This window comes from Formica exsecta, unplaced genomic scaffold (genome assembly GCF_003651465.1).
Source record: "Formica exsecta isolate Colony F162 unplaced genomic scaffold, ASM365146v1 scaffold224, whole genome shotgun sequence".
Lineage (NCBI taxonomy): Eukaryota > Metazoa > Arthropoda > Insecta > Hymenoptera > Formicidae > Formica > Formica exsecta.
Genome location: NW_021849538.1, coordinates 85,254 through 108,395, shown reverse-complemented (window position 1 = coordinate 108,395; position 23,142 = coordinate 85,254). Strand labels below are relative to the sequence as shown.

The 23,142-nt window shown below is 33.5% G+C and overlaps 2 protein-coding genes across 2 annotated transcripts in view; one reads left to right on the top strand and one right to left on the bottom strand.

Annotated features, from left to right (window-relative positions):
• Positions 1-8,974: 8,974 nt before the first annotated feature.
• On the bottom strand, positions 8,975-22,182 carry LOC115235518. Its single transcript, XM_029807367.1, has 5 exons — positions 21,956-22,182; positions 11,633-13,207; positions 10,310-10,581; positions 9,661-9,791; positions 8,975-9,465 (listed from the first exon to the last, which is right to left on the bottom strand). Exons 2-5 carry the CDS (start codon positions 11,862-11,864, stop codon positions 9,264-9,266), a joined length of 837 nt encoding a protein of 278 aa, XP_029663227.1. The 5' UTR covers positions 11,865-13,207; positions 21,956-22,182; the 3' UTR covers positions 8,975-9,263.
• LOC115235521 (DNA-directed RNA polymerase II subunit 1-like) overlaps positions 13,060-23,142 on the top strand; it is an 11,389-nt gene continuing 1,306 nt past the window's right edge. Inside the window, exon 1 of the mRNA XM_029807371.1 lies at positions 13,060-13,085. Coding sequence (XP_029663231.1) covers positions 13,060-13,085 — 26 coding nt within the window. The remainder of the gene's footprint in view (positions 13,086-23,142) is intronic.

Genomic DNA, 23,142 nt, shown 5'->3' with positions numbered 1-23,142 from the left:
TACGACTGGTCCCTAGTATCTCTTTAACTCTTACGTTTGTCGCTTAGATTAAAGACAACGCCACCCGTCATCGGCTACGTCGATTTGTATATAGATATATATTGATAATATTGTACGACGACGTACGTGTGTATTGTGGACGACGATTGTATCCGTAACTGCGGAGCAGGCAGACCGAATGCGAGAGTGATATATATTATTGTTCGCCATTTCGCGCCATCTCATTCGGTATAAGAGATTTTCCTTTCCTAAGCCTAATTTAGCGGTTCGCGAAATCATCGTCCTGATTTTCAATATCACGCGTCACTGGCGTTTGCACCTCTGGCTTGAGCTCGTGCGAGACTCGGATCGCGTCTTCCAAATTATCGTCGGTTATCCTTCGAACCGATCTAAGCCTCGTTAGACGTAAAAGTCACGTCTACGTGTCGATTATCTTTCCCCCTTGATCAAATCCCCGCTCTATCCAACATCAATCGTCGCGGTCTGCGAGGCGGGACCAATCGATCCCACAACATTTAAGCGCGCATGATCTCGCACTCGGGAGCTTCGATCGCACTAGCTCTGCGGTTCTCAATACGCGCACTACATCCGGAAGTGTGGTCTGTCAGCGGCGTGTAGTTTGCCCTCGCTACCTCCCGCTTTGTCTCGGAGATACGCGGAGGGTCTTGTCTCGATACGCGAATCTGCGACGCGAACGGATCGAATGACAACGGATGCGTGCGAAGACGAAAAGACTCGATTTATTCGAGGGGCTCGTCGTCTCTCCACCGGCAGTCGGAGAGGTAATTTTAGCCGGAATAAGATGGAGAGAGACGCCGCGAGGGCGGGTGGAGACGAAAGAAGTTCTCTCCGAGAGCTTCACCTCGTGTACGAGAGAGAACTCGATTCTAAATAAAGTACGTGCGAGGGAAGTATACCCGAGGACACACAAGTATTCGCGATTCGATGTACATTCATTCATACGTGTCGTTCGCATAAAGTATCGTTGTATACACGCGCGAAAAAGAAAATTGAGAAATATAATGCACGCGCACTCTGGGAAAGGTTTTTTTTCCGCAAGAGTATACTTACTGCTACCTATTTGAAACCGACACTGTTTTATATGAATTATTGCCTATAGGGACGCATGTCACGAGCCAAGCATGAAAGAGAGGACAAAATAGGGAGGGGGGATGAGAATATTGTACAAAATTATTATTAATGATCAATATTAATATTATTATACTGTAACAATCCCAATAGTTTAATTAATTACTCGTCGTTATCGTGTTAGTCGAATATTTACGGATTTTATGATATAATTTGTGTTTTTGGTTTTTCTACGGTAGGGAGGAAGATGGAGGTTTGTGTGCGATCGATCGCTAACGCAATTCATACGCGACTGGGGAAGAAAGAGAAAATCTTCTTCCATTATCTTTTGGCTTGTTTCTCGAAACGCATCACGAGAATGAGTTATGATTTTTATTGATTTCACTGAAATGATGATTTGTGTTGTTAGCACAAACAATGAAACAAATTGAAACATTGTATTTTGCCGCCACTTATCTACGCATATTTATGATACATCCACTTAGATTTAAAAAGACTAATTTGTAATTTTATTTTTAATAACATTTTGATCGTTTTCAATTAAGATTTAATTTCTGACATGAATACAATTATAATATATGTGCATAATATATTCCAAATTATATGCATAATATATTATATTTTTATTTTAAAATCAATTAGACATATTATATATATTTTAAAATATGACTAGTGGATTATTTTAAAATAAAAAATATTGTTTTAGATTGTGCTACTTGAGCACATTGTTTATTTAATAATTGTTATCCATCAATTGACGATCTTCGGAAGTTTATATCTATAATTGGAATGTGTTATTTTCTTTACAGATATAGAAATCAGTTTTTTTTTTTTTCGGGAAAAGAAGTTATTTTTTGATTTATTGTTTCATTTGTTTTCAAAATAATTGTTTATGATTTGATATGATTAAAAATATAATTCTGTTATATATATCTCACATCTCGAGAAAATATGGCAAAGTAAAACGGAGCGAGTTAAATTACTTTTTAAAAAAAATGTATTATTTATATAGAAGAATTAAATGATTAAAACAACCGATAAAATATAATACATTTTAATTTTGCGGATTTAAATTATTTTTTTCTATATAAAAAAGAAAAAATTTTGTACATATATATATATATGTACGAAATTTTATATTTTTACACGAGTAAACTTCTCATCCGAAGCTGAAAAAGAGCTAAAAGAATAGCGGTATTGAACTATTCTGATTTACATCGATCGATCGCATACAATGATAATAACAGACAAAGTTATAATAACGACGCCGCGAGAGCATCCGATTCGTTCGCATGCGCCGCGGAAAGTGTTCCAACAAAATTCGCGTGGCTGTCGCGAGAATTAATTTTGTCGCGAACTGCCTGCCCACCCTGCCCTTGCAAACTACGTTGCCTCGACAAATGTGTCTAATGTGTCTAATTTATTGATGATGCGATGTATAATGCGACGATAATTAGCAAGTTATTAGTTTAATCTGGCAGACACAAATTAGTTTAATTGAGTGCGCTAGTAATCTAAAAGAAGGATATGTAAGAAAGAGAGAGAGAGAGAGAGAGTGTACGTGTGAAAATGTGTGAGTGCGCGTCCGTATGCGTGACATATGTATGTATATTGCGTGCATGCGTGAGTGTGCTTTCTGGATACTTGTTATCCACGATTATATCCACAATTTTTCCTTCCGCTCTTTCGTTCGCAAATTGTTATTGCTTTAATTTCGAATTTTATCGTATATATATATTAGATAGTCCAGAAATCAATTTCGATTCTCATGATAATAGTTCGACATTTGCTGTAGAATACATTATTGTTTTATAATATGTAACAACATTTAATATTAGCTGCGGGAATAAACATGAACAGAAAAGATTTTCGTAGGAATTATTTTTCTTATATATAACTATATATAATATACTTAAACGCACAAATGCCGAAACTGCATCTTAAGCTTAATTAAATATTCGATCAGGGATTAATTATTCAATGCACGATCTAATTTTCGTTTAAAAAGTCTTGCAAAATACACATACATAAATAGAAGTCTCTTAAAAGATCTTAAGAAATAATTACGAATCGTTTTACACCATAAACGATCATTTCGTAACAGAAGAAAATTCTTTCGGAACAGAAGAAAGATGACACTTCGACGTTTTAAACATTTCGCAATATATGCGTTATAGAATCTGAAAAATTCTAAAATTGAAATGTACCAAACGTTTACGAAATTCTTTCAATTTTTTCGGAGATATGTTTTTTTGAACATTGACTTTTTAAGTGATTTTTATCAAGTTGCCGAGAAGAATCTGTAAATAATAGAAAGTCCTTTCTTGTTATTTTTTAAATAAAATATTAATAGATACTTTTTTCTAAGAGATCAAAATTTTATAAAAATACGGGAATGATTTATAATTACTTTGTAAATAGAGAGTGTATATTTTGTAAATAGCTTACATTATATAAATTTGTGTTTTTTTTATAAATAAGAAAACTTTGATTTTTTGAACAAAAATTAAAACAATACAAAATTTCTTTTTTTTTTAGGACCCACGTACATTTTCTTTTAATATCAAAAATAAAAATAAATATTTGATTTGAAATAAGTTTATGGAAAACAAATAGAGAAAAGGGATCGAAATAAAAATATATTTTATCATATATATACATATATATTTAGATAGAAAATGCAGTTTAATATATAATATAATTTTATGTATGAAAAATGCTATATATATATGATAAAATATAATTTGCAATTTCAGAGCCTTACGTTTCTCTCTATTTATTTCCTATCAAAATATTTGAATAAAGCACGCATCTTATATCAAGAATTTGGTGGATTATGTCATAGAGAATAAATTATTTACGCGATAATTTCACGCATAGTCACTGAAGTGTGCTGAAGCATCAGCGAAAAGCTTAGTAATAATATATACATGCTTCTTCTTGAACCAAATAATCTCATTACGTATTTTCGAGTGGATCGATAGTAACGGAGATGATACCGATTAATTTAATCACGTATATTATCATTATTGCTCTCGATAACATGGAAAATGAATGTGGAAGAAATTGTTTGATTCAGAAAAACACATATATTATTATCAGCAAAAATTTTTAATCAGGATCATAAAGTTTTCGAAAATTCGGCGTTCTTTCAAATATGAAACTATGTGATTTTTAAACATTACATAAAAACACTCATATTCTTCTAGTTATCCAACGTAAAAAATATTAAAAATATGTCAAAAAATTTATGAAATATTTCGTATTTTATCTTTCAATATATTCAATATATGTGTGACATAAAGTATGAAATATCTCATATATAATATTTAAGATTCACTTCTTATCTCATGATCTTATTTTAATTTTTTTTATCGATAGTTGCATGTCGTTATTAAATCAATACTATAATCTATACAAGTTATTATTATTTAATACTTTAATTATTAATACTTTTATATATTAGTATTTAATAATTTAATGAATGATTATTTAGTAATTTAAAAATGCAAAATTGCATAATGTAAATACTTTGATAATGATAATGATCATAATAGTGATGATAATTATAATTAACATTTTGCTAAATAATGTGACAATATATCATTATTGGGCTTTATTTGTTTAAAATGTATATATTATCTGATTACACTTAACTTCTTATATAAGAGCTTTTAGTTTGCACTAATGCGAGTGACCGAATTCGTTATTAGATTCTTGTTTGTCCGGAAAATTTTTCCTTGATTATCGGGAAGTTTTTGATTCGTGACTTTATCAAAGGAATACATGCGTAGTTACATAATGCTTCTGAAATTGTCAATAAATAATTTACTTGTCTGATTTTAGTTATTGATTATATAATGATTTTTCCGGATTCTTTATATCTTTGATTATTTCGAGAATCCACTGAGAACATTGCGTTCACACACACACACACACAGTGTCTTTCGAGAAGTATCGTTTTCTCAAGGTCACGTGTTTATCGATACAATTGATTTTCATGCTCGAGGGCTGAGACAAAGGGATTTACGGTGGTTCCGTCAAAATGGAGTGCCGAGCCGCGTCTACTGTGATTGTCATATATAGGGGTCCTTGATAACACTATTTACAGGATCTTCCATATATAGCATCGGAGTCGCTCGTGCACTTATTAAGCTCGTGCCTCTTTATCTTAAGCGTCTTCGACCTACATTCCACATGCTTTACTACCATCTTAAGCGTAGATAAGACCCACTCTACGCTCTAAAAGATATAGATTCTTTCCGTTTTCTTATCTCCAATTCCAAAACATCAGTGATTAATTTTTAATGGAGTGGGTAACATTGTATGAATATGACAATTGTGATTATAGTTAAATATTTGTGATTATACAGATATTTTGGATAAAACAAGATTACACCAAAAAGAAAGATAATTTAATATTTAGATATAAAAATTTCCAAAATTATTCGTTCACGATAATCAGGCAAATTTTGACCTTATCATTTCTTATTATCGGATCTAGAATCTTCCATTCAATAGGCAGCCACTTTGGCACTGAGCCACCTCCACTTCTTGCCTATTTATATTTTTTTTATTACTACATTATTATTATTATTTCTTAAACATTGTCAAATCTATTCTAGTGACTCTCAAGTTTATAAAACATACGACACCTTGTAACAGGACATTGTCAGGACTGTCACAGATCATCGCGTCTCATATTTTCCCGTTATTATTATTTTATTACTATTTCTATTTCTTTATTTAAATTTTAAACACTATTTAAAAAATTTTCTTTATTGTTTGTATATTTTTTAATGCTATGTTTTTTGAGATTCTTGCAATTTGCTTTTGTCAATAAATTAGGGGACATTTAACTTTGGCGATGATATGAAAATATTTCTTGAAGATATTTTAAATACTAAGATCTCTCTTGATAAAACCCGAAAAATTATTAAGATTATTTCTATTCGTGTTATTAATAAAAATATGTCAATATTAAATCAAAATGTCAAAATTAGCTAAATGAAATATAGTCATTTCTTTTATTTATATTTTATGTTATGAGAATATGAGAAAATAATCTTTTGTTTGGCAAAATAGCGAAAGGTAAACAAGCGCGGATAATAATTGAGATCGGGGAAACATTATATGTACATATTATATGGGGTTTATTATGCCATATATTTCTTTCTCTCTAATTACTTATATAAAATCTTAATTAACGGGACGCGATATTTCAACAAGAATTATCAGAGTTTAAGCTAGTTTAAATTTAGTTTTAAATTGTGTATGCGTAATAAAATAATAAAATAAGCAATAGAAGTTAATTTTTATGTCTTTTTTTATATAAAATCTTGATTCTTCACGAAGGTATTGAAGGAAAAAGGGCTTTTTATTATTTACGATTTTATAGGTATAGATTTTCGACGAAGTTTAATCTCTTTTAAAAAGTCAATGTTTAAAAGAGAGCATTTCCGAAAATAATATATATTTTGTGAACGAGGAGAAGCCGGATAAATAGGTTTGGTACAAATTATCTGAAAACCAATGTACATATTTTTATTTTGATTAATAAAGTTTATTTTTACGCAGAGAAAAGTTAATTATTCAGCGCTAGAAATCGAAATTTATTTCTGGGCAAACATAATCGCGTTAGAGAATCAACTCTTGGCTGAACGTGACATAATAATGGTTCAATGGTTCTCTCTTTAATTTGTATATTAATTATCTCAACCGTACTTGATACAAAATGTATCAATTAACATCGCGGATCAAATATTGGTTCATTTACCTCATGACTCGATTTAATTTTATTTTAAAATAATTAGTTCTCATATGAAGAAGCGAAATTCAACGCGTCATTTCGTGAGCAATTTAAGTTTAGATTTCGGTTTAATAAAGATTTTTTAAAATTTATTTTCCTAATTTTTCTTTTTACGGCGAAAGAACGGAAAATGATGGAATTCTTTATCGATTATCCAAGATCACTTTGGATCAACCGCGTAAATGTATCTTATTATACGTTCTGTTGTTCTTGTGTTTCTAAGGCAGTGGGCCTATTCTCTGCAGATAAAAATGAAATGTAAAAATTTAAAAAATGAGAATAAAAGTTTAAAAAAAAAAAAAGGAACAGGAAATTGAGATAGAATACGTAAAATATGTAAAACGGAAATGTAAAGCCTGTTATAGACAGTAATCCAATTTTATACTAAAGGACTTATAAAATTAAAACCGATACGGAAAATTCTCGGCGACTACGAAATAAAACCGAAGCTAATAAAACTGGAAGCCAACTTTCGAGTCGAACGCAAAACAGCGTGCGAATAATTGAAAAAAAAATCTTTCGGTATTTTTCTCGTAAGTGTAATGTGTGTATACGAGAGAGAGAGATGTCGCGGGGCTCTCTTCAGCCTCTGATTAACATGTGTGAGAGCAATAAAAATCGAAGTCAAGGAACCCACGTGATCTGAAGAAACCTCGAGATTTTTTTACAAGGTAGGACCTGCGACCACAATGCATTCAGGTATTGTTCTCCCAGTTATAATCTATAACTGTTGTATCGCGCGTTTTTTTGCTATTTCTCATGATTGTCCCATTGTAAATTTCACTTTAATTTTTCCATTGTGCCATTGAAATGGGTACTTGAAGAGAATCGAAATCAGCATCATGGAAAATTTTTATAACTGTCAAATGATCACGCGAGTTGGCTTGTGAATTGGCTCTTTTATCATTATTTATATATTTTATATCGTAGAGTGTCTTTGAAAAAGAATGTTTTTCTTTATTGCAGAAGCATTCGTTACGAGCCTTTTATAACGCATGCGTTAAACAAGAATACAAAATTTTGCAGATTTTTAATTCGTCACTTTTCTAACGCGATTATTAAAACATATATATTTAAAATTATTAAAATATTAAAATTTTATTTTGATACGCCCTTTTTTTTATCTCATTATTCTTCAAGCAATTATAACGCATGCGTTAAATAAAATCAATAGTAAATAGATCTGCTCTGGGCTGCATTCCAAGATTCCACTCACGATCGGCCAACATTGTATAAAACCAGAGTAAGCTGATTCGAACAGATTCGAAATGGGAAATAGTGGAAAAGCGTAATGAGGGACTACGTCTCGTGTACCCTTGAAATCGCAATAGCGAAAATTGCGTTTTACAAGGACTCTAGTTAGACGCGATCCATGTAAATTAAGAATAAGGGGGTTTAGAGAAATAATATTCCTCATCGATCCATCTTAAAAGCGGGGATCGTCAGAGTCGCCTCTGATTGCACTCTATTTTTTTTTTTTTTTTGACAAACATGCTCCCACCCACACACGATATATTACTACGCGTTCTAAAACGACCGCGGGTCTTCTACTTTAGAGTAGGGTTTTGGAATACAACCCTCTCTGGACTATTATAACGAGCGATCTCACGTCTATTTAAATGTAAGTTTTTACGCGTTCAGCGTATTATGACACATTAGCGTATCATATAACTGACACATAAACTGAGATACAAAACTTATAAGTATATAATGCCTTAATGTTAATGATAATATCGGAAGCGTTATTGTATAATTAGCTGAGACAGGAAGGGGCGAGATACTTGTGGGGGAAGGAAACCAGGCCAACACACAAAATGCCGAAGACGCGATCGATGTCTCCATTTTGTTCGCGATATTTGATATTTTCTTATAATTCCAATAAAATGAGAGAGAGAGAGAGAGAGAGAGAGAGAAAAACAATCATGAACTTTTATTAAAAATAAAGAGTGTGTAAGTGAAGTGTGTCCCATAGCGAATTGCTATCTAAAATAGTTCAAGCTAGATGTCGATGTTTGTAGCAGATAAAGAACAATGCAACGCAGCATATTGTAATTAAAAAAATTAAAAACTCATTAATATCACCGGTTTTTTTATTCACCCAGGATTATATATAATACAACTGTTATATATAATATATTACAAGGAACACACACATTGCTAAAAACATGTATTATCAATTAGTTAACATAATATTACATTTTTGTCTACAGGAGAGGGGTACAAATATTAATTTTTGAATATTATTAATTTTTCCATCTCTCGAGATATAAAACAACAGATATATAATTTAATTTACAGACATTGCATTTATACGAAAGACGGAAGTAATATAAATAAATGCTATTTTATATAGCTTTTCTGACAATTAACGAATTGAATTAAATTTATCACGATCTTTAATGCCTGTTAAAACGTTGTCTGTAACCTTATGCATTTTTCTTGTCACTGGAATGTCGCAATCTCTATAAAGTACATCGCAATCGTCTCCCCGAATTCCCGCTGCACCTGCATCCCTCACAAGACGATCCCAACCTGAAGGTGACTTGAATGATTTTTCTATATCTCTTCTAAATGAAAAATCATGACGTGAATTTTTAATGAGAATTGAGTATGCACGCAGATATCATTACGTATATTTTTATTAATGATCTTTATCGGATGCAATTTTATATGATTAAAATTTTTTTTATTAATATATTATTTTTTCTGTAGGTGTATGAAACTTTTTCAACAGCAATCTCACATATAACAGCGAAACTTACGTCAAGTGCTTCGCCAACATTTTGCCCGGCGCGCCCAAATCCCTAAAGAGCTTGCGATTCTCAAGACAGATCGTCCTTTGTATGCATCGTACTCTAGCATCGTTATTAAGAATCTCCTCCTCCTCCGGGGTCTGAAAGTTCGCGGAAAGTCTTAATCTACCGTTGACGCACGAAAATTTTTGCCGCGCAGTACGGAATTCGTGATTTATCCTAGCAATTTTTGCCCAGCCAGCAGGAACGAAATGTTTCATCACGGTGAGTAAACTTCGAAGTCTCCAGCAAATTTACCCGGCTATATTCGAATTAGATTCAATCTCGTTTTCTCGACAAACCTCTGGGAAACTTGATGTTTATAATTTGCCGAGTTTTTATTTTTAAATTTAAACAACTCTTTTAAAAATTTAAATTTCAAAATTTAAATTCTTCTCTACAAATATTTAATAAAAATCTCATATATATATATATATATATATAAAATTATTTTAAAAATATATTCTCGCAGAAATAGATGAATTTAACTCATTAATTTTTTATACGAGAATTTTTCTTTTTTTTTCTTAATTTACAGTATATATTAATTAAAAAATTCTTATTGAATTTTTAATCAAATCTTATTGGCTTTAAATTAATAACATTAAAAATGCCGTACCACTGAATGAAAATCACGTGTAGCATAGACATCCCGTTTTTGCCTGGATGATAACAGGTCCATTATCGCATCTTTTCGCTTAGTAGAGCTAAGGGTATTTTGTATAATCGCCAAAAGCAATAGGAGACCGATGAAACTGACTACTACAAGCTGTTTCGATGAAGGAACAACGGAATGGTCTATCGAGTGTGCCACTGGATATCCAATATTAGGATATTCGTATCCATACGGCATATTTTCGCTTCTATGATGCAGAAACGTTGGTTGGGACACTGAAACATTTTTTTACAGATGAAGCGCCGAGAATACGAAGAATACACACTTATATAATTTAACTTTAATATTACATATATATTAAATTAATAAATAATTTAATAAAAAAACACAAGAAAGAAAATAATTTTTTCTCGTCATTCAAATGACGGAATTAATGTGGCAGATGTCAAAATTAAAAAATGACCGGATTTTTGCAAGAAATTATATATACATTCTAAATTTTGACATCAGATTCGTCTTCAGTGACTTAAAACATCTTCAAAATTTTTAAATTAAATTAACATAAAAATTTAAATTAAATCAACTAAAAAATAAACATAATTGAAATTTATTAAGTAGATCCTCAGTAAACTAATTCATAATTTCTTCACAAAAGAAAATCCCATATTTAACTATAAATATTCTATTAATTATAATCGATAAAACAAATTCCTTTTCAAGATTAAAAATTTTAACACATATATCATATAATTTTTTTAACACGTCACCTACCATAGCTATAACATGCCATAGCTATAAAATATATGAAAATAGCTTTTTTTAGAACTTCAATTCCAATAATTTCTCAAAATTGCGACATAATGGAGGAGTAATTTGGTAATCACAAAGAATCATATTTATTAGCGTAAGAAAACTACAGGAACTGATTACTCTCTTTCTTGCGTTCGAAAAAAAAAAATTATTTCTTATCAAACCGTGTAATTCTATCAAATATTTTCCAACTGCTTTCATGATATCACTTCCTAAATAGAGCCACAATTTTCTTCAATCAATTAGTTTCACGCAATTGTACGGCTTCTTCTCTAAAGAATAAGCTCCAATTTTTCAAGAAACTACAAATATTGTGCTCAAAACGCACGTTATTTTCCCTCGCGTCTATAAGCAGTACGAACAACACACTCCAATTCCAAAATGATGTGTCTCGGCTTTGTGGCGCTAACGCGACGACCGAAGCGCGACACGTTGAGCTTGATTATAGCCTCGCACAAAGGATAAGTGATCAAACGCGACACCGTCTTAGCGTAACTAAAATAGAAAAATCTTTACTGGGGAAAAAGTAATCCGAGGGCAGCATCGGCTGCGGCTGCGGCTGCGGTGGCACGACGAGGGTCGTAGGGACTGCCACCCGCGTCATATCCGGTTGATAGGTTGCCGGCTCGATTTTGCCTCCCATCTCTAAAGACGTGCCATTTCCGTTAGGCGGGAACACCATGGTTGTAGCATCCTGGGCGGCGATTAAAACCCCGAGCGTGCCGAGTAATACCGGAAGTATCGTCATCCTTCCGCGGGGACACTCTCAACTCGCGTTGCTCGGATTGTCAATCGGTCTTTTTTTTTTTTTATCCGGGAGTTCCTCCCGGAGTGTGGCAATCGCGTCGTCGGGACACTCGTGTATGCGCGAACGAGGACATAAATGACAGACGAGATGTCGCGGATCTAAAATAGCGGTAAAGCCGCTCGGTCGCGAGCGAATTCCTCTTTTTTTCTTTTCTCGTGACCGCGTCGAATTCGACACAGTCGAGACAACGGAAAAAATGGCGAGACGGATGATTTCGGGAGAAACGACCGGGGCGATCATTCGGCCCGTTGAACTGTCTGATGAGTTTACGGAGCCGCAATCGTCGCAATGAGCTGATACACTTGGTTCCATTGTGCCGGGAGGATGCACTTTTCAGAAATTACCTTTTTTTTTCTTTCTCGACGAGGGAATAGCTCACAATCGTGTGGATATTTTTAAAGCCCTCAGCCATTCGCCGGATGACTTTTCGGAAAGATTATTCGATTTATAAGATATTAAAATTATTGGATGTTTATTTTTTCCAAAAAGATATGATCGAAAAAAAAAATTTGCAATATTATTTCAATTTAATATGATTATTAATAATAATTATTGACTATCTCTGGCAGAGAAGGGTACAAATAATTACTAAAATTTTTTATTTTACTCAATATATGCTTCTGAAAAATACTGGCTAATATTATCGAATAAAGAAAATTATTTTCCCAGATCGTTTGACAGCTCAACGTTTATGTCTCATTAAATCCATGTAGCTTCGCGTCCTGAATTCATTTGCCTCGGAAAAATAATGTGACCGTAAGATTATTGAATCCTTTCGCGATGCTTTCACTGAGAGCGCAAGACGATCTTTATTCTCTACAATTTCTATTTGAGTAATTTCGAGAAACTTTAATACTCTAATGGACAAAATTTTGTGACGATTATGAGAAATCCAGAAATGACGAGGAAAAAGCATTTTGACCTCGTTGTCAAATGGATGATGGAACTTTCGCGTCAATTTACTACTGAATTCTTGAAGCTACAATCTAAGTTAAAATGCTATAAAATGTTATAAGAAAGAGAAAGAGAATGTGTGTGTGGAACTATGTTGCATACAGATATTCCAGTAACGAGAGAAGCGACACGGAGGGTAGATCGGTCGGTTCGGCTAGCTGCTAGAATGCAAGGGGTTGCTATGGCGATGGGACAGCAGAAGGTGGGGTAAAGGGAACTCTGGGAGGGTTTGTCTGTCTGCAGCCCTTCTAAAGGGGATGACGTCCTTCGTTCCGTCTATAGTTTCTGCTCGTGTCATCACTCGTCAGATGTAACGCAACTTTAAATATCTAGAAAGCAATATCCTTCTTATGATATGTTTTATCTTATTTTGTCTATTCTATTCAATAAATATTATATATGTATATATAAATTGACGTAACAATAAATTTTACATTATTCTTAATCCATATAACTATATTATATTTATATATGTAACACTCGTAATTAGTATAAGATGTTAGAATTATTGAATAAAATTAATTTTTTTTCTTTTAAATCTGTAATCAAGAAATAGATTTGCAATATTATTTCAGTTTAATATGCTTATTGATAGCAACTGACAAAATAAAATTTGACAAAAACTTTGGCAATTGACAGCGATGATAATTTAATTTCAAAGACAAGAATGTTTCTTTAGATGAATAGCTAAAACAGACGGATTTTTCAATATTTCCTACAGTTCGTTTATTTTCTAGTTCTAGATACAAAAGAAAATAATTCACGCTCCAGGTATCTCACACCACTCACTTATACTTGTCTGTCGTCGCGACACATGGCACTTTGTTCATTATTCACACCTACAAAGATTTTCATCTTGCTAACGTAAGAAGAGCTTAGTTTTTTTTTTTTTACCGTTAGTAGGCAAAAAATAATTATGGTGATGGATATTATAAATGCAACATCTTAAAAGACGTTGAAGAAAAGCAATAATCTTAAAAGATCAAAAATACGTTTGTAGGATAAATAATAAATATTAAAAAGCAAAAAGAAGAAATACTTTACAGGAATAGAATTAAAGAATATGAATTTCTTGAAATATGACTCTAATTATATAATTTCCTATTAATATTATAAGATTGCATATTATTTATCTCTCTATTTTTTTTATTCTGTGTTATAGGGTATTTTCGAAGTCATTTTACGAAAATATCTTATTAACGTGAATTCATTTTGCAACAGTTATTAAAATACAAACGCAAGTTTATCATGCATTTTTGAATAATTTATGTGATTTTTTGTGTTATATTTTTTTAATGTTTGATTTTTTTTCTGTTTTCGATAAAATGAGATGTTTCAAAAATTTGTTTTTTATTTACTTGTAACGTTTATGGGATATTTCTTACTTGAAATTATCTCCTGTGAATCGCATGTTTTTGGCATTTATAAATTGAAACACCCTATATGAGTGCGTGTATGTATAATATTTATGTCTGTATCTGCTACACGGCCAGTTCTTGAGATTAGCGGGAAGAATATATGTATTCTCGCACCGTCTATCATTTCATTGCGGATAACAAAAGGCGTCCTTTTGTTTCAGAGTCGACGAACATCGTGGCTACGTATCGGGGTCACATCGATGGACACGCCGCGTGAACGAGCCGCGATTTTACGCCAACGCGACGCGAGTGAACATTATATTTTTAGCTCGCTTTTGCACCGCCGACTGATACCTGCTATTTTTTTTTATCAGCGTCCAATAGCGAGCGTTCTCTCTCTCTCTCTCTCTCTCTCTCTCTTCCTCTGCTCAGAGCGGCAATCAGAGAGATTCGGTCACGCTCCATTATCCGCTCCGGAGCGACGCCCGACGCTGATTTTACACGTTTACAGCCTCTCTTCAGGGCTGCGGACACCTGGATAGAGGGATAACGAGAACGCCGCCGCATGGTCGGTTAATTATAGAAAAATTGTGAACAAATAAGGTAAATACAAGTAGGACATGTGGGACATTATCGATTGCTTCATTTATCTTCTCTTTTGGATATTTCGATATTTCTCGTAAATATCATCAATATGATAAGAAAGCTTACGATTTATATGAGTCACACATGTCAAACGATGTTCAGACTCGCAGGTCTTTGTTTATTTATTTCGAGGACACGCACGCTTGTTATAGAAACAAAATTCTCTTTTTTTCTCGTGTTGTTAGTGCGACATCTTGGTACTTAGATCATTTAAAGGAATATAATTTAATATATTATATATATTTATTGTTAAAAAAATATATATATATTTTTGGGGAAAAATATAAAATAATCTGACTTGATTTGTTTAATCGACTGTATCGCGTCTGATCGTATATAGGCTCTACTACTGCGTGTAATAGGCAACTTTCGTTCAAAACTTTTCCGTCAGAAAATGCTTTCTCAAGATATTTAAATTAGAATTAATTCGAATAAAAATTTTTTTCCTTCAATTTTTAGATATTTAACCGATACAAAAGGGATAAAGGGGCTTTCAAACTCAAAACCGTTTAATCGGACACTTGCCGCTTTGCATACATGTCAGAATTTATACAGTTTAACATCGCATTTAATATCCGGAATTTTTTTCTTGGCTCTTGAATGAGGAATAGTTCGGCGTTAATGGGACGCGTACAACCTTTTTTTTTTTACCGTTAGTAGGCAAAAAATAATTATGGTGATGGATATTATAAATGCAACATCTTAAAAGACGTTGAAGAAAAGCAATAATCTTAAAAGATCAAAAATACGTTTGTAGGATAAATAATAAATATTAAAAAGCAAAAAGAAGAAATACTTTACAGGAATAGAATTAAAGAATATGAATTTCTTGAAATATGACTCTAATTATATAATTTCCTATTAATATTATAAGATTGCATATTATTTATCTCTCTATTTTTTTTATTCTGTGTTATAGGGTATTTTCGAAGTCATTTTACGAAAATATCTTATTAACGTGAATTCATTTTGCAACAGTTATTAAAATACAAACGCAAGTTTATCATGCATTTTTGAATAATTTATGTGATTTTTTGTGTTATATTTTTTTAATGTTTGATTTTTTTTCTGTTTTCGATAAAATGAGATGTTTCAAAAATTTGTTTTTTATTTACTTGTAACGTTTATGGGATATTTCTTACTTGAAATTATCTCCTGTGAATCGCATGTTTTTGGCATTTATAAATTGAAACACCCTATATGAGTGCGTGTATGTATAATATTTATGTCTGTATCTGCTACACGGCCAGTTCCTGAGATTAGCGGGAAAAATATATGTATTCTCGCACCGTCTATCATTTCATTGCGGATAACAAAAGGCGTCCTTTTTTTTCAGAGTCGACAAACATCGTGGCTACGTATCGGGGTCACATTGATAGACACGCCGCGTGAACGAGCCGCGATTTTACGCCAACGCGACGCGAGTGAACATTATATTTTTAGCTCGCTTTTGCACCGCCGACTGATACCTGCTATTTTTTTTTATCAGCGTCCAATAGCGAGCGTTCTCTCTCTCTCTCTCTCTCTCTTCCTCTGCTCAGAGCGGCAATCAGAGAGATTCGGTCACGCTCCATTATCCGCTCCGGAGCGACGCCCGACGCTGATTTTACACGTTTACAGCCTCTCTTCAGGGCTGCGGACACCTGGATAGAGGGATAACGAGAACGCCGCCGCATGGTCGGTTAATTATAGAAAAATTGTGAACAAATAAGGTAAATACAAGTAGGACATGTGGGACATTATCGATTGCTTCATTTATCTTCTCTTTTGGATATTTCGATATTTCTCGTAAATATCATCAATATGATAAGAAAGCTTACGATTTATATGAGTCACACATGTCAAACGATGTTCAGACTCGCAGGTCTTTGTTTATTTATTTCGAGGACACGCACGCTTGTTATAGAAACAAAATTCTCTTTTTTTCTCGTGTTGTTAGTGCGACATCTTGGCACTTAGATCATTTAAAGGAATATAATTTAATATATTATATATATTTATTGTTAAAAAAATATATATATATTTTTGGGGAAAAATATAAAATAATCTGACTTGATTTGTTTAATCGACTGTATCGCGTCTGATCGTATATAGGCTCTACTACTGCGTGTAATAGGCAACTTTCGTTCAAAACTTTTCCGTCAGAAAATGCTTTCTCAAGATATTTAAATTAGAATTAATTCGAATAAAAATTTTTTTCCTTCAATTTTTAGATATTTAACCGATACAAAAGGGATAAAGGGGCTTTCAAACTCAAAACCGTTTAATCGGACACTTGCCGCTTTGCATACATGTCAGAATTTATACAGTTTAACATCGCATTTAATATCCGGAATTTTTTTCTTGGCTCTTGAATGAGGAATAGTTCGGCGTTAATGGGACGCGTACAACCTGAGATCGTCTGGCCACAGTTCAGGAATGGAATATCGTCGAGGATCCACTCGGGTCAGGTGACTTGGGAAATCCCTTAAAGCCGAGAGATCTCGGCACGATTCCTTCTTCTCCCGCAGGAATCTATTTCCCTAACTTCGAGAAAAAATCTCATGTAATTTTTCATCCCTCCCTGCCTCCCACTGTGTTTCAAGTTAATGCAGTTTTATATGCACTACCTTACGCGTGTAATTTTGTTTTCCTTTTAATGGAATTTGATATATACGAGTAGCATAGCCGAGTCATGTGCTCGCACAATGCTTGCGATTAAATTAATGAAACGATATGTAAATTTACAAACCAAAAATACAGACACGAAAATTTTTAGTTCCATTTTTTTTTAATTAACGCTGCAAGATAGTGAAAGAAACCAGCTTTATTGGATGTTAAACATCCATGTTTAATCGATATAAATATATGTGTGCGTGAAAAATCTCTTAGATATATTTAAATGTTTTTCAGAGAATATGTCATATTGGGCGAATCGAAGAAACTAACAAGAATTCTATTTTTCAACGGGAGCGAGAATAATATTGTTTCATCATTAGGTGCATTTTAAATCCAAGAACAAATCGATATGTGCAGCTACAATAGTATATCCAAAGATTTATCTTTTAATAAATAAATATTCGTCTTCCAAGTCCCTCTTCCTCTTTAGTGGTCAGGAATGGACCTTCATAATGAATCCTCACTATTGATCGCTACTAAATTGAGAGAAAGACATACATACATTCTACAGGGAAGCCTCAACCTATTTCATTCCTGCATAACTGTCATTCTGATTATCATATATAGAGGCTTATGAATAAAAAGTAATAATAGCTTCATAATTGAAAATAAAATTTGTTATTTTATGTTTTGACTTACGCGAGTATCGTTACTAATATTGTTTTTATTTTGCTATCCATAATTATATTAATTATGATGTTGCAATAAAATTTTGATTATAAGTTTAGGATATTTTTTTTTTTTTACTTGGAAATGTTATTTTTAATCGATCATAATTAGGTCAATATTAAAAAATGCAATCGAGTTCATTTGAAACAACGAATTTCGAAATACTTGAATTAATCAAAATTTCAAAAGTCAATTTTTTACTCATAAATCTCTTTTTTTGACAGCTTGCACATATCTTGCCTGAAAATGATAAATTGCGCTTTAAAAATATATGCAATAGATTACTAAATTAAAATTGTATTTACAGAGATTTTATATATATGTGTGTATATGTTCTCTCTTGTAGAGACTTTTAGAGAATTTTTATTATTTACTTTATTTTATTGATTGATTGATTTTATATAAATTTTTATAAATAAAAATTGCTAAGAGAGGTATTTCATTTAAGCAAATAAAAAATATATTATAAATGTATATACCTAAAAAATTTCAAGAGAGATCCGGAAAATAAAAAATTCGTATATCTGTATTGAATCTTCGCGATCGCAACAATTGAAGGAATTTATTTCCGATTCATCCCCACGCGAAAGCAGCGGGAATCGCGACCTTCCCCAATGGTCTCTCGCACATTCACGAGCGCGACGCACAATGCGACATTATTACGCGCTTCCACGCCATACGGTAAAGTCGCCTGGCGTACCCGGCTTGCGCTTTCACGAGTGGTGTCCTGTCAGACCTCTGTGCCACACGTGCGCATTTCCACCTGCCCGCATCGCCACCCCTATTCATCGCCCTTCGAGGCTGCAACTACGCTGACCTTGTTCCAGCTTCCAAGAAAAGCAGGTTACATGAAATTTTCACCCCCACCCGGAGCACGACCTGATTATAGGATAATACTTTAAAATACGCATTATATCGCTTTATTCATTTTATCGAGCGGCTTCGCATAATAAAATTTATATAACTCTTCCTTAAGTATAGAATATATATTTAAAATGAAAGATCTTGGCAAGACATATTCAAAGCCGTATACGTAATAGAAGAAAATTCTGCAGCTTGTAAAGTTATTGTCTGCCTTAAAATGTGTGTATATGAGAGAGATAAGAGTAATCAAACTTGCACATGTATACAATATGCATCTCGACGACGCACATACAAACTCTCTCGCGTATATAAATTCTGATATACGTTATAAATAGTTTTATCGAGGACAGGGATTTTTTATATGTTGGCATTTATATATATTTTATGCAAAAATAGCTAACATGACCTCAAAGTCGTTTTATATCAAAAATTCACTGTTTTTAATTTTTCAATTATCTCACTGATTTGATTGTGGCATAAATTCAAAGAAACTCATAATGTCATGTGCTCGGAAAATAAAAGTAGTGAGTCGTAATTATCAATATTGCTCGCTACAGGAAATTTACTGCATTTTATTGAATTTCATGCGACTGATGTTGTTGTATTATTTTCTATTTTTTTTATATTCGTGACATTATTTTTTTCGTTTATGTACAATAATACAATTTTTTTATATGTATAATATAGATATACGTAATTATCGCGATAATGCATTTATATATTAATGCTTCCATTTAAAAACTACATATACTTTTTACAAATCGCTTATTTATGCTACATTCTTCTGTAAAAAAGAGAGAGAAAGATTAGAATTGATTTAAATACCTGAAGGGGTAAAAAAAGAGCAATATACGAATCGACAAGTAAATGACCACGTCATAATGCATTTAAATTTCATCAGCATTTATAAAAATGCTGATATCTTAATTCTTAAATTGACTATATAGTCAATAGTTTGTACCTGAGATTTTTATTTTTACAATCAATAACGTACATTTCAATTTCTCGTTCATTGTTTTTCTTGGAAAATAAATATTTGAACTACATCTAACTATAAAACAATTTTTGTAAGCATTTTTATGTTTGTCCGTGTATTTCAGAAGTAAACAGAATGTTTTCGGATAACTGCGAAGAAACTCCCGTGCTATTTCAGTGCCAAAAAAATGGAAAGAAAACATGTGTTAGATGGAAAGAAATTTTACGCCAGGTGATTTACGAGAGTGATATTCGATATACAGGGTGGACTTGATGTTCTGGTCAGATTTTGAGATTTTATAGGAAATTTAATTCTGAACAAGAAGTTTCCTATGAACATGGGTCGAAAAATGCTTCCTTAAAAAATTAGCGCCCAAAAACCTCTGAAATCACGGTTATTTTATACATTTTTACAAATATCAGGGAAAGTATGCGTTTTTTAATAAAAAGTACCGACACAAAAGTTGTAGAGAATTAAATTATCTTTCAAATGATATCAAAATGATTGTAGTACGTTCCAAGAAATTTATTACGTTTTATTTTCTTCTCACTTTCTGCTCTACCTTTCATCCTCTTATGATAATTGGTTTAAACAATGCAGAAAAGTAAATTTTTTTTAGTGGAATAATCAACAAACAAGATAAACATTAAAAATTATCTAAGGCCATAACAGCATAAATGAAGAGTATTTTTAAAAAGCTCTATCGTCGATAGCCGAAAAAACACTTTTTTGTACATTTGAAACTGGTTATCTCAAAACCTATGGAACGTACTACAATCATTTTAAACTCATTTGAAAGATAATTTAATTCTCTACAACTTCTGTTTCGGTACTTTTTGTTAAAAACCGCATACTTTCTCGGGTATTTGTAAAAATATAGAAAATAACCGTGATTTTAGAGGTTTTTGGGCGCTACTTTTTAAGGAAGCATTTTTTGACCCATGTTTATGGGAAACTTTTTGTTCAGAATTAAATTTCCTATAAAATCTCAAAATCTGGCCGGAACGTTTGAATCCACCCTGTATATAATACGCGCGCGCGAGTACAAACTATAGAGACATTCAAGAATTTAAAAGATCCACGTAATTTCAATTAGCACATATGTTTGCTGTCTGATGATTTTTTTTGCTATTTGCTTAGCAATTAATCTTTTGTCAAATAAAGATTTATTAGAAAGACGTTTGTTAAGAGCAAACAAACAAAACAATAATGAAAATTTTAATGCATCTCTTCTAAGCGTTTATACTATAAGACGAATAAAGTAGTTATACAAACTTGGGTATTTATATTTTCAATAAGGACTACCTATCGATATATCAAAGTTCTATAATAGGAATCGCGCAAACAAAAGCGTATGCTAATGCGAGAAATATCGAGCGCTTCGAGAAAGCTATGCGACGAATGTTCGATGCGATTAAAAAGGACATAATGACACGTGGAACGTGGAACTGAAGCAGCTATTCAGCAGAGAATATTTAAAGAAAAAGAAGACTATAAACGGCTTTATGGCCATAGTAAATATATTAACGATAGAAATTATAAAATTCAATTTTATCTACGTATATAATCTTAATGTCAAATTTTAAAAGTGTTTTTCAAGAAATTATTTTCAAAATTTGATTTATAAAAATTCATTTCTATAATCATTCTATGTATTTATTGTAAAGTAACTTGTTATTAATTAGTAAAATTACATATTGATTGTCTAATCAGACTTCTCATACAAATGCATTTCTTTAACTAAATAGAAACAGGATGAAATCTTTAGATTTCTAAAAAAATATATAAATAGTGTTGCAGAGATTTACACATGAAATATTTTTTATGAAGTCTTTGTTACGTAGGAGATTAGGTAAGTAATGAAATTCAAAATCGAGATTTTGAAATTTGGTCGGAAATTCTCTTACAGAAAGAAATGTTCCACGTGCAATCTCATCCTCTCGCGCACTCGTTTGTCGCCTCCAAATACTCCAGGCTGTTTTACTATTTATCCTCGCGACTTTACGAAAAGGATATTCATTTCGTTTCGTACACGAACTTGAGCGAGTTTCAATATTTACTTGCCGGCCGCGTTTATTTACGTCGGGACGCCGCGCGCGTCCCACTTTCATTCATTTTCCCGCATCCTGTCCCAGCAGAAAATCTCGACCTACGTTCACGACTCGTCGGTGAGCCCCTCCTGGAAAGTATCTCCAGCGGAGGCGACTCTAGCGGTCGGCTCAGTCTCGACCTGTCCTCCCGTGGGTTACCCGGGGAGGGTTACAACGAACGGAGAGAGAAGTTTGGGCGTATACACAGTGGTACCCGCGATGTACACGCAAACTACCCTTCCTTCTCACCCTTCTCGACCAGGCCCGTCCACCACCCTCTCTCGTTCTCCGCGTCCCTTCGTCCTTCTCGTTCCCTTTCCGTCTCCGATGCCCTTTCCGTCTCACCTCGGCGATGCGCTCCCACTCGATCGCCTTTAGCGCACCCTTCCACGCTCCTTCTCGCACCCATCCCGTCGCTCTCTCTTCCTCCCTCGCGGATTTTACTCGTCCACTTCCACCCCCGACCATCGACGTTCCGCGTTTATCGAACCATTGCGCGCGCACGGATAACAGTAACGGGGCGTGCTACGTCTTGGTTGGCCGTAGACGTAGGTGGTGGACGCACGGCCGACCGACGACGACGAGAACGACGGCGGCGACGTCGACGTCGTCGAGGACGAGCCCAGCAGATTGTCAGCGAAACTCGCCGCGCGACGAAGAAGAAGAAGAAAAGTTCCGTCTTCACGCAGTGTGATCAGTCGTTCTCGAGAAAGCGCGCGTGTTGTGTCACAACATTCGCAGAGTCCGCCGTGTAGAGCTGTATTCACACACATCATTGAGGGGATCCTACGAGTGCAGCTTCGAAGGTGACCTCGAAGACCGCAGCGAAACGCGAAATCGAGAGCGTACAAAAAAAAAAAAATCGGGGAGGTTGATGTTAAAAGCGAGCAGGAGCTGGTGATATCGATACAATTTTGGAAACGGTGTCGAGTCTCTCCAAAGGGATCTGTACCTCTGAACCTCCGCGCTGGTCCAATTACGTGGCCAAAAGAGTGCGGAAAGAG

What these genes read in the sequence shown, in the direction of transcription:
- LOC115235518 (XM_029807367.1), bottom strand. Translation starts at nt 11,864, where the DNA reads ATGACGATACTTCCGGTATTACTCGGCACGCTCGGGGTTTTAATCGCC. An exon ending in CACGTGATTTTCATTCAGTG is followed by an intron (nt 9,792 to 10,309) that starts GTACGGCATTTT and finishes GCGAACTTTCAG; the next exon opens with ACCCCGGAGGAGGAGGAGAT. An exon ending in ATGTTGGCGAAGCACTTGAC is followed by an intron (nt 9,466 to 9,660) that starts GTAAGTTTCGCT and finishes TTTTTCATTTAG; the next exon opens with AAGAGATATAGAAAAATCAT.